This window comes from Drosophila grimshawi, unplaced genomic scaffold (genome assembly GCF_018153295.1).
Source record: "Drosophila grimshawi isolate 15287-2541.00 unplaced genomic scaffold, ASM1815329v1 contig_1377, whole genome shotgun sequence".
Classification (NCBI taxonomy): domain Eukaryota; kingdom Metazoa; phylum Arthropoda; class Insecta; order Diptera; family Drosophilidae; genus Drosophila; species Drosophila grimshawi.
In genome coordinates, this window is record NW_025062900.1 from 2,420,630 (window position 1) to 2,439,431 (window position 18,802).

Sequence of the window (18,802 nt, forward strand, 5' to 3'; positions counted from 1 at the left end):
ATCAAAAAGCTCGCAGCCGGAGGCTCAATTAAATGAATGTCAAAGACCAGTGGTATCCTCTCCTGGCTTAAAAATTCCTTTGACACACACACACAGGATGACAAATATGAGCCACTGCTGCTGCTGTTGGCTGACAATGAGTGTGGCAAACTGTATGATGCTCCTCCTCCTGCTTCTGCTCCTGCTCCTGCTCCTCCTGTTGTTGTTGTTGCTGCTGTTGTTGTCCTTATGGCAGTCGCCTCCTGTGGCCAGTGCGCTCTGTGTGATTGTCGCCATGGAAATGAATATTAATGCCGCCTGAATTGTGCAGCACTCCCCGCCACCATATCCTCCACCAGTCCCCCCTCCCGATACGACAAAGTCCTTTGGCCGCAGTGCGGCTCAGTGCGCACTTTGCTTGGCATTAATATTTATCAGCGGTATCAGAAGTTGCTTCTGCTGTTGTTGCCATTGTTGTTGACGATTCCCTTGGTTAAGTAACACATTTAGCATAGTCTTTGTTTTGCCACTCGCTGTTTATCATATTTCAATAAACAAATTTAATTGGGCATGCAAAACTGCCCGCGGAAACGAGTTGGATATATTTGTGTTCTACTTTTATCAAAATTTAAATTGTGTGCGCAAACAAACTGAGCATTTTGGCAAACACTTTAAGAATATCAAAATATACTTGTTGCTTGAAGGGTTTGCATATTCAGCATTCTTAAGCATCCATTCAGAGCAATTTAAACTATGACATTTTAGAAACCCTTCTTGGACAGTCCCAAAAGACTTTGCCTGTGCCACCCTCAGAGTCGACCACAATAAACCTAAAATCTTCAACAACATCTTCGGTTTAAACTTGGCTAATTTCTCAATTCAAATCTAGCTGTTTATGCTTGCTTTAATTTATCAAGCTAAAGATGAACTTTAATTTTAGCTTAATTCCCAATTTAGTATTTTATTTTGTATATATTAAAATTAGCTCTTGCATATTATTCATACTTCAAAAGTCATTAAAAATAACCAAAGCTTATTAACAGCCAAGACTCATAAGTAAGATAAAAGAATTTCAAGTGCCTTATTAATAAGTGTAATTAAAGAACAAAATGCTATTAAAATGTTAATAAAATGTTAATAAAGCGGCGCCCATTAATATTTAATTTAAGCATTTTAATAACAGATATTTTCACGAATTTTCGCTGATTTTTCAACTGATGAGAATGAAAATTAAATACATTGAACTGTGCACACCGATAATATTATATGCTTGAAATACAGCACACTTGAATGTGATTAAATCTTATCATATATCCACACACTCACACACACACACACACACGTACTCGCAGACTCATTGGTGGCCACACTCGGAGTGTGTGTTGTGCTCTGAGCCATTGTCAACAGTAATGAAATTTACCTGTACACGAAACCAAATTAAATCATTAACACCTGAAGCGTGCGCAGCCAGTGACATCGACATTGAAGTTCCGAGTCCTCCAATGGTCAACAGTCTACTGCAAAAGTGTCCTTGCTGCACATGATAGATGAGGATATACCTTGCAAGCATCCTTCCGCTATATCACTTGGCAGCAAGAGCAAGAAAAGAGAGGAGAAGCCATTGAATTTTATTTCTATTTATTTTTTCTTTATTTAATGTGAACTTAAGTGCAGCATATTTAGAAGTTATCAAAGCCAAATTCAACTTATAAAAAGAGCTCGTCAAATAGTAAAGAAGTCTATAATTAAATTCGAATTTAAAATGAAGAAAAGTGAAATAAAATGAAACATATAATAAATCTGGGGAAATGGGCCAACAATCATGGCATTTAGTTTCTCTTTCATTATTCTTTTTATTGTGTTACAAATCTATCTTGAAATTGGAGGACTTCAGAGGACTCTTCAATCAATTTCTAGGGTATATATACATTGACAATGTCTGCAGTTAAAGGGGCAACTTTCAATAACATTTAAAACACGCACACATCGCCAGAGGATTGTTATTGAAGCTGTTTATTCTCAGCTCACTCTGGCTGTGTGTGTATGTGTCTGTGTGTGTGTGGGTGTGTGCGTATGTTTGAGTGTCTCGCTTTTATTGCAGCAATAATGCAATTTGTTGACATTGGCTGTGCCGTGTTAATAAGTCGCGTCATGAAGCGGTAATGCAATTTCCCAGCTAAAAAAGAGGAGGGAAATTGGCATTGCATGGCCATTGAACTTGGCCCCCAAAAGGCGATTTCGAAGAACTTAATTAATTAGCTGCCAAAAACTGTGCTACGAAAGTTTCTAGCCACAATCTGATACACTTGCAGTTGCACACAGTTGCCCACAATTCGAATCCGGCACAGAGAAAAGAAGAATCGGGCAAAAAAAAGGAAGGAAAAAGGGAAAATGAAAATACAACCAACCAGGCTAAAGAAGTTTGCGTGTATTTACGGTTTTTCTTTGGGATTTTCATTTGGTTGATGAGGTTTTTTTTTGTTTTTGCTGCCATCTCTCAAGTGCAGAACAAGATTCTGCTGTAAAGAAGCTTTTGTGTTTTTAGTTACGCTGCGAGCCGGAAACGGAGCAAAGGCGGCTCAGCAGCGTTTGAGCTTTAGCCATGTGTCCATGTTTCCACTGTTTGTCCACTGTGTCCACTGTGACCCGTTCACTGTGTGCTGACCGCAATCGCATTGTGGCATTGTCCACATCAATGTTGTCGCCTTCTATTTTGGTTGCCAGCTCCTGACTGCCTGGATTAATGGTCATGCTCCATGTCCTTCTGCAAGCAAAAGGACAAAAATTGATTTTACTTTGTGATTCATTGCACACACATATACAAACACACACACAGAGAGAGAGAGAGAGAGTTCCTTTTGGCTAACAAGCGACAGCTGCTGCAGTTCTAACTTCAATAATTTCATTGACAAATCTTTGGCTTTTGGCACTCGCACAGTTTAGAAACTTAACACAAACGACGCCAAATGAAAGCCACAAACTGACGAAAGTTTTAAGCTTTCCAAACTCTAAAGAACTTTACACACAGAACACACACACACACAGGACACACACACACACACATTCACACGCACACTTACACACAATGCTGGAAAATTAAATTAAAGTTATTAAATCATCAATTCAATCAGACAATTAAGAAAGTTGCAAGTTTTGCAAGTTTTTGGCCACACAAACTGAACGACACATGTGGCAAGCCACAAAATATTTTCCCCAATTTTACCCCCCTCCTCCTCCTCCACTTCCTCCTCCTCCTCTTCGGTTAAAAGTCAACATTTAGTGCTGAATATTCTACACATAAAAATTTGTTACAGTCCAAATTCAATTTACACACAAAATTCAATTTGTGGTTAGCAGCGAATGAAGTCCGAAATTTAACACTTGATTTTCGCATTGGGAAAGCTAAATGAGTAATGAGTGCGTTGTTGTAGAAACTCGACTAGCAGATGCGCTGTAATTTTGAAAATATTAAGGAATGTTACGCATAAAATATGAGATTTCTCAATTAAGTTCAATTCGAATGAAGTTTAATTGGATTGATTATGCTTTGCAGCTGCTTTCTTCTGTTTGTTGTTTACCAAATCACTGCCTATCACACACTTGTAACTATTATAGGGTATGCAAAGGCAAAACACACTCATAAATGCCAGTCACTCACAGTTGGTTTATTAAAGTCACAGTTCGAAGTGCAAGCAGACAAATACTGATTGCTATGGTCACTGCTGCGCTTTGATGTAAACACCTTCCGCTGCCTGAATGTGTGTATCTGTGTGTGTTTGTGTGTGTGTGTAGATTTCAATTTCATTAGCGCTTTGACTTTTGTTTCCTGCTGCATCTGCACTCGCAGCCGTGGGCACAGTCGCAACTGTCTAACTGTCTGTCTTGTCCACTGCTGCTGCTGCCTTTATCTCAACTATGACCTCCTCGGGGCATGAGTGTGCAATAACAACAACAAGTACTTGCTTGGAACTTTCAATTGTACTTGTAGGGTACATTAATTTTTTAACCCTGAAGGATTTTCGGTAGATTATTAAACCTTTTCATTTAATTTAGTTGATAAGAAATATTCGATTACATTTTCTTTACACAACAAATTAAGCAATTAATTTGTAGCTTTATAATGTTATAAGTGTATTTTTTAGGAGCAAGTCTAAAAAGCGCATTCTAAGTTCGATTTTCTAAATGTTAAATATGTTTTTCAGCTCAAACTTCCATTTTGAAGTAAACAAAAACTTTGCAGACGTCTCCGTCAAATGCTTTGATGTTTGGCCCAGCCTCCAGCTAGCCTTATCCAACACACTCATGTGTCTGTGTGTGTGAGAGTGGGAGTGTCTGTGGGTGTGTGTGTGTGTGTGTCTAAAGACTGCGCTTTCGATTAGCTTAATACGAAAATTCCGCACATCAGGCATTGATTGAGCTCCTCCTGCGCCTGTCACTAATGAAAATAACACAAATGTTTAGTGTACTTTTCTTCTTTTTTTTCTATACGCTACATCAAACAGCAGCAGCGGGGGATTGAAGGGGGAAGGGTGGGTAGGGTAGGAATTGGTCCCCGTCAGCAGCAGGAGCAGCTGCTATCCTTGCTGGGCGAGCGAAGCGTGTCCTGTCAGCGCCCGGCATGATTTTCAATTTGTGATCTTAATCAGCAGGTGTCCTGCATGGCCAACTGTGTCCTTCTGCCTCGCTCTCTCTCTCTCTCTCTCTCTCTGTCTCTTTCATTGGTTTCTCTCCTTTGCTATTCTATTCTCTTTTTTTTTTGTTTGGTCGCCTATCAACATGGACGTCAGCGGCATCGTCATTGCCTTTTTATTATTTTCATTCGGTTTTTGGCTGGCTGCCTACTAATAGCAGCTGTTGTTGTTGTTGCTGTTGCTATTGTTGTTGTTGTTGCAATTGTTGTTATTGTTGCTGTTGGCCTTTGTCAGCTTTTGTTCAGTGTCCAACGTTGAACGTTGCCAGGCATTAACTTTTGTCATTTTGAGCACCCCTCAGTCACTGAACAATGCAATGTGAATTGGCAGGTCCTAGCCCAGAAGCTCTCTCCTCCCAGCGCCCACCCCCCGCTCTGGCTCCTTCGGCGCCCACACTAATGTCTAGACTGTTTGTTGGCCTCCTCGTGGCAATTTGGTCATTGCTGGGGCTGCCCGCTGCTTTGGTCCACTGCTGTGTTCATTTAATTAAATTACACCAAATTGTTTGGGCCTTGCCTTTCATTCAACTCACACAACAACAACAACAGCAGCAACAACATCGAATCGCATAAAATATCTAGAAAATCATGAAATATGTTGCCCTGAAAAAATATTTACTCAATGCCTGTTGCCCATCATCCTCGCTCCTGTACTCAATGCCCATCCTCGTTGTCGTAGTCATCGTCCTTAAAGTGTTTGTAATTGCTTTGGCAGTTTTTCGTTATTCGCTTCCGTTTTTTGTTTTTTGTTTTGTTTTTTGTTTTTTTGTTTTCTGTTTCTCTCTTCAATTGCAAAACAATTTGGCTTTTTAAATTATGTGAAATACATGGGGAAAATGAGCAGCAAAAATGCCGCATAAATAATACAGTAAGGAAACAGTAGAACTTTTATATTTTTGGCATACATATTTCAAAAGATACGCGTAACAGCTGCGCCAAATGTATTTTCGTATTGAAGTCAAATTGAAATCTGTGTGATTTCGTGTATGAGTGTGTGTGTGTGTGCTGTCTGTATTTGTATTCGTATCTGAATCTGTATCTGTATGTTTGGAATTGTGTGTTTGCTTGTGCTTTGTATACTGCTGCCGATTTGCTGTTATCAAATTGCAATAGACGTTTTGTGTTTCTGTTTGGTGTGTTTTGTATCGCTGAAATGGCCATAAAACGCTTTCGCCAACATATCGCCAAAACTTGGTATTCGCTTCAGCATTGCGAACGTCAACTTGAATCATTTTATACGCCTTGCGAATGGCATGAATAATTTTAGCTTGAACTTCTGGCATATCATTTACAATTACATAAACTGATATCTAGTTAAGTAATATAATTAATATATTTTTGGCTACACTTTCTCGAGTTCTTTTGTTAGCGATTTTGGGAACAGCTCTTTCATTCAATCTGTTTCAATGTGCCACACAATCACATACAAAGCCAGTCAGGACTTTTGCAACGACCAAACGTTATTGATGCACTGTGGTTAAAATATATACTTTCGTTATAAAAATATAAAGATCGCAGCTTGTGATTTATGCTCAAATTTATGTTATCAAATAATATAGTTTATTCTGCAACAAATGAAACAGTTTATTTAAATTAGTGATTAAACAACATCTTTTTGCTTCCTTTACAGATAAGCCTTTCAGCTCATTTCATATTTCATATTTCGTATTTAATTTACTAACTTGCTTTTCTTAAGAAATCCAAGATAGGGCTTATGCCTGCTGGGACTTGAGAGTGTTGGACAATAATTTATCACTTTGAAATAAGTTCGAGAAATTCGCGTTTTGGCTCATTGTTGCACAACGACAAATGTTTTACATATTTCGTTGCCTACTTTTTGGGGCAGGCGTTAGGCTCTCGGAGTGTTTGCAATCAAAATCATAAAATATAAGTTTGCACTGCGTAAATTTCGAGTGCTCGCCACAGCTGCCTAAATATATTTTAATTTGCTTTGTTGTTGCTGCTGCAGTTGTTGTTATTTTGCTGCTGCCACATTTGCCAACTGAGCACGTTAAAGCTCAAGTAATAATTTTGTGGAAAAAATTGCTTTGCTGCTGCTACTCCTGCTGCTGCTGCTGCTGCTGTTGCTACTGCCAACTGTTGCCACACACAGTGATTAATCATAAACAGAAATCACTTGGAACGCAGCTGCACAACCCAAAATGCCCCCCTTTAGCCCCGACACCAAACAAAGGTCTGTCATTCGAACAAGAGTTGACAAAAGGAAAAAAGTACGAGTAAAGAAAGAAGAAGAAAAAAAATAAGATAAAGGCAGGTAACTGACGGTTAGGTAACTGCGGCTCTCATATTGATCAATCAATGTCAGTCGGCTCTTGTTGCAAAATCTATAAGCAATATGATAACCATTTGGCAATAAACTCCGACAACGAATGCGAAACCTGTCTGTCCTGAAAAGTCTGTCCATCTACCTATATATCTGTCTGACGGTCTGTCTGTCTGTCTGTCCGTCTGTCTGCCAGTCTGGGCATTTGTGCAATTGTCTGCCGTTGTCTTTGTAACACTTTGAGTGATTTGATATGGCACATAACTGCAGATACACACGCCCAGCTGAACCTCTGATTGAAACAAATTTCCAATATATAACCGAGTGGCAAATGACGGATGCGACGAAAAGCGACATTCTGCTTTCCCCCATTTCCCACCCCCTTTCCACATTCTATTCGACTTCTTTGTCCACCTTTCGTTGCTGCTACGCCAAAAAGTGTCACTTTTTTATGAGCGATCATTTGTTTTTTTTTCGCTTTTCTTTTCTTTTCCAAAAATTTGTCACACCCCTTTTATTATTGTTGCTACTTTTATTTGCTGTTTGCTTTCTTGTTGTCGAATGTTTTTCCCTTCGCTTGGGGTAATTTTATGCTTTTGACAAATTTGAGTTTAAGTGGATTACTTTTTACTTGTGGATACTTCCGGCGGCGCCCTCTCTGCCTCTCTGCCCCAAACGATTGTGTTTAATGTTCTGCGCTTGTTGCTGATGATTAATTAATTGTTATTCCCGTTGCACGTTTCTGTCGCTGTGTCCGATTTTCTGCGAGACATTTGTGGAGCAATCAATTTTCATTTGCATTTTCACGTGCGCAAATTGTTTACTCATAATTTAATGCAACAGAAAAAGAGCAACACAAAAAGTGAAAAATAAGCTGAAAAGGTTGTGTTTGCATTTTGTAAAGTTATGAAAAATATGATGTGATATTTAAGTGCTAATTAATTAAGTTAATTACAATCAAACCAGTTAGTCGCTTTATTTTTATATGTAGACAATTAAAGAAATATGTAGTATGCATAATCATTCTCTATTTATCTAAGGCAGTCTGTCGAAACTGTTCGTAGATCATGTCCTTGATCCATTCCTTGCTGTAGGGTGCGTAGGTATTGGTGCTCTTCTGGTACGTCAAACAGCTGACATCCACCAAGGAATCGATAAAATCAAACAGTTGCACAATGTCATATGTAACTGTGGGCATATCGAGATTGGTACGCTTCAGATGCTCCTCGTAGATCTTGCAAATGGCATTCAAGCAATCTTGTATGCTCTCATATTCGCTGTAGGTGCGCGTCTTGGGGCACTGCATCGGATGTATCAACAACAGAGTATGGGGCATGTCTAAACAAAAGTCTTAATTAGCGAAAAAAAATGTATTAAATTAGTAATGAGACACTCACTGCTTAACTTTTGCTTCAGTTGTGATGAGAATGACTTTAATGTGACTTACTTAAATGCCATTAAAATAATAGCCTACTCTTATTTGGAAAGTTAACTTATTTGAAGGTATTTTATATGGAATTGGGCACAATATTGATTGCCGAGCTGAGAACTAAACAGAGACTGGTATTCCTCGAAAATAATCAAGCAACGAAAATCGTATTACTTACTAATTTCTTTAATATCTATTGGCATAGAAAATTATGAAAAATAAAAGTAAATTAAATTAATTTGACATATAAATTACATTTAGTATTTATGCTTTTTAAATTTAAAAAAGAGTAAAATGTTCTGCTGCAGAAGAAACCTCAGAAATCCCCAAGTCAGAGCAGTAAATTAATATTATATTATAGATATGTATAGATATTTGCACATTCTGTAAATACAACCCAATCAAAAGAAATTGAAAATTTGTTCTGATAATGCTCACATACAAATTTAGGCCAGACTTAATTTTTTAGTTAATATTTTAAAACAATTGGATATTTAATATAGAATTTGACATTTACAATATCGATTGATCGATCACGCCATAAAAATCGTATATATTATAAATATTATGAATAGCTCCGGCAAAGTAAAATCGAATAATAGGAAATCACGAATATTTTCAGATTATATTCAGGCACACAAATTTAAAGGAAAACTACGACTAACAGCTTTGACTTGATTTGATGTGGTGGGCGGAGCTGAAAGTTCTCAGTTTGTTGAAAATTGTCCCATGTGGACAATTATAGTAAAGGGTTTTAACGTCTTAAACACGTGCGTGCGCTTTCAATTTCATTTCCGTTGTGCTCGGGCCTAGCCTCGTGCCTCGGAGTTCCTCGTAATACACTTAAGTATGGTGCTCATAAAAGATTTAAGCGTCGCTGCCATTACAAATGCAATTTGCAAAAAACTTTTGATTTCGCCGGAACAGCAGTCAGTCGACACAGGCAGACCTAGCCTCTCTTTTATTGGTCTCATTAAACAAAAATGTTTGCGAGCCCAACTTGGCTTCTTTTCACAAGAGCACAAAGCACAGAGCACTGAGAGTTCTCAGTTTCTCGAGTCGCTTTCGATTTTTGGTTGCTATTGGGAAGTCAGCTCACGTTTCGCTACCTTTTGAGAAAAGGTGCGCGGCGTTGATTTTGAAAAGTTTTTTTGTGGGACACAAACCGGCTCGAGAGTGCGGCCAAAGATTTGTGAATGCTTTTTCACTTGACATTTTGTTAAAGTGGTCGTTGTTGTTGTTGCTGTTGCTGTTGTTCTTTGGTTGAAGTAGGTTGAAGTTGGTTTCTGGTGGTTGGTTGTTGGTCGACAACGTGATTCGATTTCGATTCGTTTTGGTTACTTGGCCGCCGCCAAAAGGACTTTGATATATCGAGCTTCGCAATTAAGCTGGCAATGATGCGCAAACTGGCAGCTTTCTTCCTTTCTACAATCAAATTAAATTTTGTGCACAAATTATTTGTAATTCGTCCAAAAATAGTTCAAGAATTGAGGTCGAAGTTTGCTTCTGATATTCATATTCAACGAGAGAAGCAAATTCAATTTTCACAAATTATTTGCTTGGTTAGTTTTGTGGCTTCCACAAAATTGTTTGGCTCTGCAAGTCACACTCGCACACACACACACACTCGCACACACACACAGACGAAGGAGCACGTGTGTGTGCCTGGGGCTTCCACTTCATTATCTGTGAAGCATTGGGTAACCATAAAATGGTTTCTCTGTCACGGCCCATTCCAAAAGAGACACTCATGCAAACTATGCCTCAGCTCGAACAGCACTCAGTTTTAGCCACAATGCTTGAGTTTTGCTATTGGGTTTCCCTTATGGCAGCCCATTGAACTCAAATTGAATTGTTCAGCCCAAAATGACAATAGCAATTTGACAATGGCCTTAACACATAACCAACATTGATATCTGTCACTTGGATGTAATTTGTACATTTATTTATATATTTTTCTTATTTGTTGGCATTAAAGCATTTATCACAAAAATGTTTGCAAGCAAAATGAACTCCAGAAAACTAATAAAAATTCAGTTTGTGCTATACAAATGTTGCTTAACTACATTTAATTCAAGCTGCAAGCAAATCTAATAATGTTTTAATCCTAACAATCGACTTAAGAATAATTTGAATTATAACTTTATTTATTTATTAATATGAATCAATAGCTAGAAAATGTGTGCATACCGAAAGTAAGCGCAAGTAAATTCAAAAATAAAATGCTTGCAACACTGACACAAATGCCAAATCGACAGCTTTTGACATATCACAAATTCTTTAAATCGAAAATCGATTGTGATTGGGCTTTGTGGCACATTCGAAGAGCTTTCTGAGCGATTAGGTGCCACATCAAGAGCAAAAATGTTGGCGGCGTGTGTGTTTGAGTGTCGATGCCGATAAGAACATGATAATGATGTCTAAGTCGCGAAATCCAATAATGAAAATTAATTTCACACACACACACAGAGAGAGTTGTGGGTTGTGGTGTGGTGTGGTTTATGCTACCCACAAGGCCCTAAAGCAATTTATGCCAATTTTAATACACACACACACAGACGCAGCACACATAGTAATGCAGAGAGACAGACACAGTGATGCCTAAAATATTTTTGACACCTGCAGAATTCCCATTGACAGCTGCGACGCAGCAGCAGCAGCAACGGCAGAGGCAGAGGCAGCAGCAGCGGAGGCGCCACAAAATACGCGTTTGAATTTGAAGCGTTTAGCATTTTGTTGGCTTTTCCTATAGCTATCTGTGTGTGTGTGTGTGTGTATTTGGGTGGCTTGGGTTGTACATGACAGCCGCAGGCTTTTCTCGGATGTGAGTGTGTGTGCGTGTGTGCGCGTGTTTGTGTGTGTGTGGCATACGTGAAATTTTTGACAGTTATTTTAATGAAATAATGCAAGCGCACTTTCACACATTCAACACCAAATAAAAAGAGTCGCCCCACAAGGCTGCAAGCTACAAGTTGATGGAATCGTTATTGTGGTGTGGAATTGAGTCATGTTTGTGGGTTAATTTTATGCATTGCCAACACCGCGATGGACATTAGAAATTTGGTTATTTAATTAGCTGGCTGCCGTAAATAGTTGCCAATTTTGCATGACCAAAAATCGATCAAAGTCGAATCGAATTATTAGTAACATGATTATGGATTTAAAAGTGAGCCAGTTGACTGGTAGAATATCCTGTTATTTGACGTATACGCGATATTTTTAACTGATTCATATTAAGTCTTTTTATTTTCTGAACTTTTCAGAAAGCAGGCAACAAATGCTGGACCTATTTTCAATTCCCCCAAAAATGTTATACATTTCTTTGTATTTATTTTTATGTAAAGTTCAATTGCGATAATATTGAGTTGTATTTCATTAGATTTAAAGATTTATTTTTGTATTTTTCTGTGATTACTGATCTTAGTCGACATTAAATAAATAAATGAACGCATCTACTTCATCTGGTTTTCGATTGCGCATTTACAAATACTGCAAAACATATGTTTTATATTTCTTTAATTTTGCTTTATAATGCTATACTTAAACTTTTTATTTCCTGTTTATTTACTTCCGCCCATTAAAAGTAAGCCAAGAAAAGCAACCAAAACAAATGTTTCAAATACATAGAAGTTCATGTTCGAGTGCTTTAAAAAGTTGCTGCTACTATTTTTGTTTATATTATTTTTATTTTTGGTGATTTTCTGATTTTACTCTGTGCAAGTGTCAGATTTTCTTATTGTGGGGGGAGGGTAGGGGTGCTTTGAGTCATCGTCGCCTCGTCAGCGTCTCGAAACTAGAAACTCCCAAGTGGCCAAGTTGCTCTCGAAAAATGTCGCATTCACCGGACCTGGAGGCCGAATCAGGAGGCCAGGGCCAGGGCCAGGACCTGCTAACAGCAGCAGTATTCGAGCCAAAGCCACTCGTCACAGGGGCTTTTTTGGGCTGTGGGAGAGGGGGTGGGCTGAAGCTGAGCACGTGTTGAGTGCGCACAAAAGTATGCTATGCAGCATAGAAGCAATCTTTTATTTGATACGTTTTTGATTTGAGAACTGAACGGAGTTGCCGCAGCAGACAATGTCAATGTGTGTACATACCTCAACCCTCAACCCCCAATTCCCAACCCCCTTATCGAAAAACTGCTGTCGAAAACAATGACAGAGGCAGAGCGAAAGTGGGCGAGAGTGGGTGGCAGTGGGTGGCATTGGGACTGCGCCCAGTCTCAAGTGCATCATGACACGTGAGTTTTGTGTCGAACATAACCCACCACCACCAGCACCACTGTTCACTTGCTGCCCCTCCACCTCCAACGCCACCTTTTAGTGATTTTTAGCTGTATGTTTTTGGTAATTTGATTTTCAGCGCGCTTTGAGATTTGTCAGAGACGCCAAGTTAACGCCACATTTGATGCCATTGCCCAAAAAAAAACAAAAAAAAACGAGAAGGAAATAAAAATAGCTAACAAAAGGAAACGTGTGCTGAATTTTGAAATTCACAATCGCCCCCTCCCAGCACGCCCACTTCCAGCCACACCCCTGTGGATAATTTTGCATGTTGCTTGTGGACTAATAGAAAATCTTTGTTCGATTTGATTTCCCGCCAATAATTGAGCAGGCCAAATAAAACGCGGCTAAAATTTGTTACGTCAGCGTTTGTGTAAAGTAAAATAACAACAAAACAAAAAAAAGCATGTGGCACTGTCTGCCTGCCACTTGCAACATGACAGCGTGTGTTGATGAGGCACTTGCCGTTAAATTTACTGTCACAAATTTTTGTTTTTCTCTACAGTTGCTGTTGTTCTTGTTTCTCTAGTAGTTGTTGCTGTTGTTGAGGAACTGCGCACGTATTTGTCGTTTCCATTACAGTTTGGGCTGATTTTGATTTGCTGCCCGAGCTGGCAACCCGCATTTCTCCCCTCGCCGCACCCGCTGTGCCTGAGAGCCTGTCGTTCAATCTCAAATTCACTCAATCAGTCAGTGCGTCAGTCTGGCTGGCATTCTGGCAGTTTCAGTTAGTCATTGCGTCAACACTTTGCCACGTTGCAAGGGGCGTGCCACACACCAACACCCACACCCACACACACACACACAGAAATTTTAGCTATACATATGTTGTTGGAGTCACGTTTATTGTTGGCAATTTTTTCACTGCTGGCTTTTCCATTTACCGACTTATGACTTTTGTGCGCGCATAGGCAATTTCTATGCACGCCCCCCCCAAATACCCACCTGACACGCCCACTAATACATGTGTGTGTGTGTGTGTGTGTGTGTGTGTGTGTGTGTGTGTGTGTGTGGTACACATTTGTCATACTCAAATTTAAAATTCAATTTACTTGCGTCATAAATTTAATAGCCTAGCTTCCGAAATCAGAGTTCAGTTGATTTCGACCATGTGCCCATTTGGCCAAAAGGGGTGTTTGTTATAGCCATTACATTTTTTATTGGGCCAGCCATAGGCAGCACATGTGCAGCATTAAAGCTTATATATATATATATATATATAGAATATAGATGGATATGAATTTAGTTGTATAGAGATAAAAATATAGATAAAAACATATCCATTCATATAGATAGGTGTTTACAGACAGCTTAGATATTTGTATACAAATAAATTGCCTATATTGATATTACGTACAGATTGTCATCAGTTTAAATATGAATGCATATTTTTATTAAGCAATTTTCACTGAATATTTCATAAACTTCGCTCACATGCAGCTGGCTGGAGCCAAAAGACTTTCAATAACTGTGGCCAACCAGCTGAATTTAATCTCACTTACATCCAATGTAAGCTGAAAAATAATTGAGATTATAAAACTTTAATGTTTTTAGTTTCTGCAATTTTCTACAATTGTTCAACTTTGCTAAGCTACGTAGAAAAGTATTTTGGCCACTGAGTTATTAAGTTTATCTTCTGTCTTCATCTGCATTTGAACTTGTCTCTCGTTTTTTTGCTGATAAATTCAAGATGACATCTGCCATGCTAATTGCTGAGCTTGTTAGACATATGAAAGCCTTTTATGCCACAAAAACACACACAGAGACACACACACACACACATATGCCTGTGGCTGTGTGTGTAATGTGATGAAACAAAAGTGCGCCAATTAGAAGTAAAATGCAGTTTTTAAGCTCTCCCAATTGCGCAGACAACTTACAGCTAAATGTGCGCCCAACCGCAAAAGCCAGAAAAGTTGATTTCTTAACAACTCCCCAAAAAAAGGAGGCCACAAAACCGCACTGTGAGAGAGATGTCAGCAAAACTGGGAAACAGGCAAATACCGAAGCGCCGAACAACAACAATTTTCAGCTCTCAGTCTTTGGGAGAAGCCCAAAAAATGTGCAGCTTGAAGACCACAGTTCTAAGCCCAAAAATAAGTTGAAGGTGTGCGCAAGTGTGTGTATGAGCGTGTGTGTGTGTGAGTGGGTGTTGGTTCTCAGTAAGTTGTCTGCTTTTTGTCTCTGTTTTGTGGCACATTTGGCCTGAACGCTCATCTCAAATCCAGACACACACACACAAACACATTGGTTTTAACACACATTTGACATGGCTATGAAAAAGATGAATTTAATTCAAATGCAGATTACAAAGGCAGCTTTTGGTATCCTCGCATCCTTCAAGTAGGCATACACAAGCCATCGATAAGAGCTTAAAAATTACATATTTGCGATCAGATAAGACTGAAGATAGATCAAAGTTATAAAAAGATCGATTAATCGACGAGCTCAACGAATTATTATCGGTAGTTAGCTCTATCAGAATATCGATAATTCTGAAGCCACTATCATTATCAATAGTAAGCTAGCATTATTACTCATAGTTATATATGATATATATATTTTACTATCGACTTGCAACAGAAGATGCCTCATAAAGTGTATATCAGCTTCGTCATGGCAATCATATCAATTTCCCTTTTGCATTTATATTTATGTTTTACTTAAAAGTTTGTGGCTTGTTACAGAGTTCGGTTGAGTCAGCATAAGGGGGCGGGGAGAGGTGACTGCAATATAGTTTGAGCTGGGGAGATTTTTGATTGGCGCTTGTCACGCTGCCAAAAAAATAAAACTAAGTCCATTTTAATTGAGTTTTGTGCAGTGTATGTGTGACAGCATAATAGAATACATACTTTGCTTATACATATGTCACATGCATTTGAATTCATTTAGTTTTAGCTCACAATCCACACATTTGTTGTGCAGGCAATTTGGCAACATTGTCACAAATGAATTGTGAATGAAAATGCAAATTTTGCTGGTCACGCGACCAATCCAATAACAACAAACAATCCATGACAAATTTTTCCCAATTTACTTAATTTGACTTTTACAAAAAAAAAACAAAAGAAAAAGAAAGACTTTTGAGTACGACAAAGTTTGGCCACAATATCAAAGGCTAGATTTTACCGCAAGATTTGCGCATTGCGCGACGGCTGCTTTTAATGTTTTTGTTTTTGTTGTTGTTGTTGTTTATCCACTTGCGTTTTTCCTCAGCGCTTTTCTTTTACTTTCTCTCTGTGCGTAATCAGCGACAGGAGCAGCAAAGTAAGTTTTACTGCAGAAATAAATTGAATAAATAACGTTTTGTATATGGAAAATGTTGCCGCCTGTAAACAACCGGAAATTCGAGGAAAGCAACGGAAAATTGTTGGAAAATCACTTAAAGCCAAGCAACACCCGCAGCAGCCGCAGCAGCCGCAAGGTGAGAGAATAGGAGAATAAATCAAAGCTGTGGTCTGCACAACATTTAAATCTGATTAGCTGCCTTTGGACGGAAATGATTTAGTTTGTCAGGAAGTGCGCCAAGTGCCGTCACTTGAAATATTTATTAACTTCCGATGTGCTTTGATTCTCAAAACACCAAACGCCCTTGTTGATAAAGGTCGACGTGGATATACCACGTATCTAGTAATCTATATAATTTGTGACTGTTCTTTCCCTCTTTTATGTCTGTCAATGGGTATTCATTGATTCATTGTTTTCTGCAGTAAAACAAACACAACAAATTCGGTTTTTCTGCATATTTGCAATGCTCATCCTTTTTTATATAGACAAAGCTCTCGACAGCATTGCCCAAGTGCATTTATCCAAATCAATATGCAATATTTACAGTAACTAACAGTAACAGATTTCAAAACTGGCAAATACAAAATGCCAGTCATAAGAGTAGCAAACAGAACAATTTCCATTATCTCTCACTCGCTTGCACTCTGTGTGGCATGAAAACCTAAAAACTGGGTTAGCTGTCGAGATTCCCCAACATTGTGCAACACCAACACGAACCGGGGAGGAATTCTAGTAACAGGAGCTGGCATAAAAACAGGAACATTGACAGCCATCGCATACCCATCGCAGCGGGAGCATTTGGGATTGCCAATGCATTTGCAATTGAGCGGAACCAAAAGCAAACAAAACTCTGTAACAAAAAAAATCAAAACAATAACAAGAAAAACAAGCTAAAAATGCACAAGCTGCAGCCGAATCTGAAGCTGAAGCTGAAGCGCAGGCAGCCAAGCGAAATGACGGGCAATGCAAGCCGACACTGACACGCCCACGCCTCCATACCGCCCACCTCCATACCACCATATATGTCAAGTGAACTGGAAGTGATATGCCGCCATAGCGCAGCAGGATGAGCTGCGAGCAGAGCCTTCTGCGAGCGAAGGACGAGCGTGTTCACGTGCAAAATTGCACCAGCTATTCCCAAACGGACGCCACTTTTTGTTCCTTGCGTGTGGCAAGGATCGAGGGTATTGCCATTTTATCATTGAGTGTGTAACGCTTCGAAAGTCTCAGAAAAGAATGATCGACTTGAATTTCAGAAATTACCAAGGGTTACTAAACTTATTATTCGGAAAAAATGCAGGGTAAATTTTTATGAAATTTAGAATGAATATGACAAATGTTAAACATTGTTCTTTTAAGATTTCAATTACACAAAAATATATATTTAGGTTTGTCGAGACTTTTAAATTTTTCAAAGTTTCTTTCTTTATATTTCGAAATTATTTCTTAAAACATGAAAAACTTTGTTGTTTTCAGGACCATTTTCTAAAATTGATGACGATTTTTCTTGTTTGGTTTGGTTTATCAAGTTATCTTAACCAAACCAAATGGATATTATGTTCATAATACATTGATAACAGACGGATTATATCAACATCGGTCTACTATATGTTATTAAATATAGATTTGAGCAGTTTGACTCCAGTTTGCAAGTGTATGAAATCTTTGGCTTTGGCCAAATTAGCCTCTCGCAGAAGAACTGTTTTTGTTGCCTTTGGTAAATCAAATTCACTTTGTGTGTGTGTGTGTGTGAGTGTGTTTGCGTGTGTGTGTGTGTGTGTGTGTGTGTGCGTTACCGTCATTTTGAGCGTGATCGATGGCTGCTGGCAGTACATGCAGCAGGCAGCAGGCAGCAGACAACTCGCAGCAGCAGCAGCAGCAGCAGGATGTGGTGGCAGGCAGGCGCAGCGCACAGGAGGCCTGTGGATTTTAATCAGCAACTGAAAGCCGATCGGTGCTGGGCAGACAATGACAACGACTGATATCCTGTGTGGCTTTCCATTGCCTGGCCTAGGCATTTATCTCACGCACACACACACAGACACACAGAGACACACACAGACACACACACACACATGCAGCTGCTCATGCACTTGCACTTCCGTTTCCGCTTAAGAGGGTGGCAAGCAGGCGAGTTGCAAAAGAAACAAACTGCACATTTGCCCATCTTCAAGCTCAGCTGAACAGGATGGGCCAACACTGATTGTTTGCCCACGCTGCAATGCCACTAAATTGTTTGTCTTCTATGTGTGTGCGTGCGTGTGTGTGTGTGTGTGTGTGTGCGTGCAATACCATTAACAATACGCCCAATGCCAAAACTGGCAAACGCGCCAAAGCCATTGTTATTTCGGCGGTCAATTGTTGTTCTTCCGGCTTGCGTGAGCTTACTGCGGTCCAAAAACCATCACCTCCCCCCTCCAACAACTCTACGTCCTCTCGCTCCACGATAGCCGCAAATTGTGCAAACAAGCGTGGGAACGAGCAAGGGAGCAAGACAGAGATAGAGACAGAGAGAGAGAGAGAGAGAGAGAGAGTAGGGTTCCGTCAGGATGCTTCATGCAAAACTTGTGCCACAAATCGCTTCAATTTTGTTGCGTGTTCGGTTTTTGGCCCTGTTGCCGTTGTTGATGTTGTTTTGTTGTTGTAATTGTGGTTGTTGGTTTTGCTCTCGTCTAGTTTGAGTTGTTTTTTCAGCTCGGTTTGTTCTCGACTGCAATAATCTTATTAGCAGTTTGTTGTTCGAACCTAATCAATTACCAACGTAATTACAAACTTTGCTAATCTGCTTAGGTCGCAACAGATTCACATCGAACAGGGCACAGAGATGGAGCCACAGAGTGAAAGAGAGGGAG

At 39.3% G+C, this 18,802-nt stretch overlaps 1 protein-coding gene across 1 annotated transcript; it reads right to left on the minus strand.

Moving 5' to 3' along the window:
• Positions 1 to 7,927: 7,927 nt before the first annotated feature.
• On the minus strand, positions 7,928 to 8,289 carry LOC6561504 (enhancer of rudimentary homolog). The gene has a single exon (XM_001989250.2). The coding sequence runs from the start codon at positions 8,287 to 8,289 to the stop codon at positions 7,981 to 7,983; it is 309 nt and encodes a 102-aa protein (XP_001989286.1). The 3' UTR covers positions 7,928 to 7,980.
• Positions 8,290 to 18,802: the final 10,513 nt, after the last annotated feature.

Excerpts from the sequence above, each read along its gene's own strand:
- LOC6561504 (XM_001989250.2), bottom strand. The coding sequence starts at position 8,289 with ATGCCCCATACTCTGTTGTTGATACATCCGATGCAGTGCCCCAAGACG.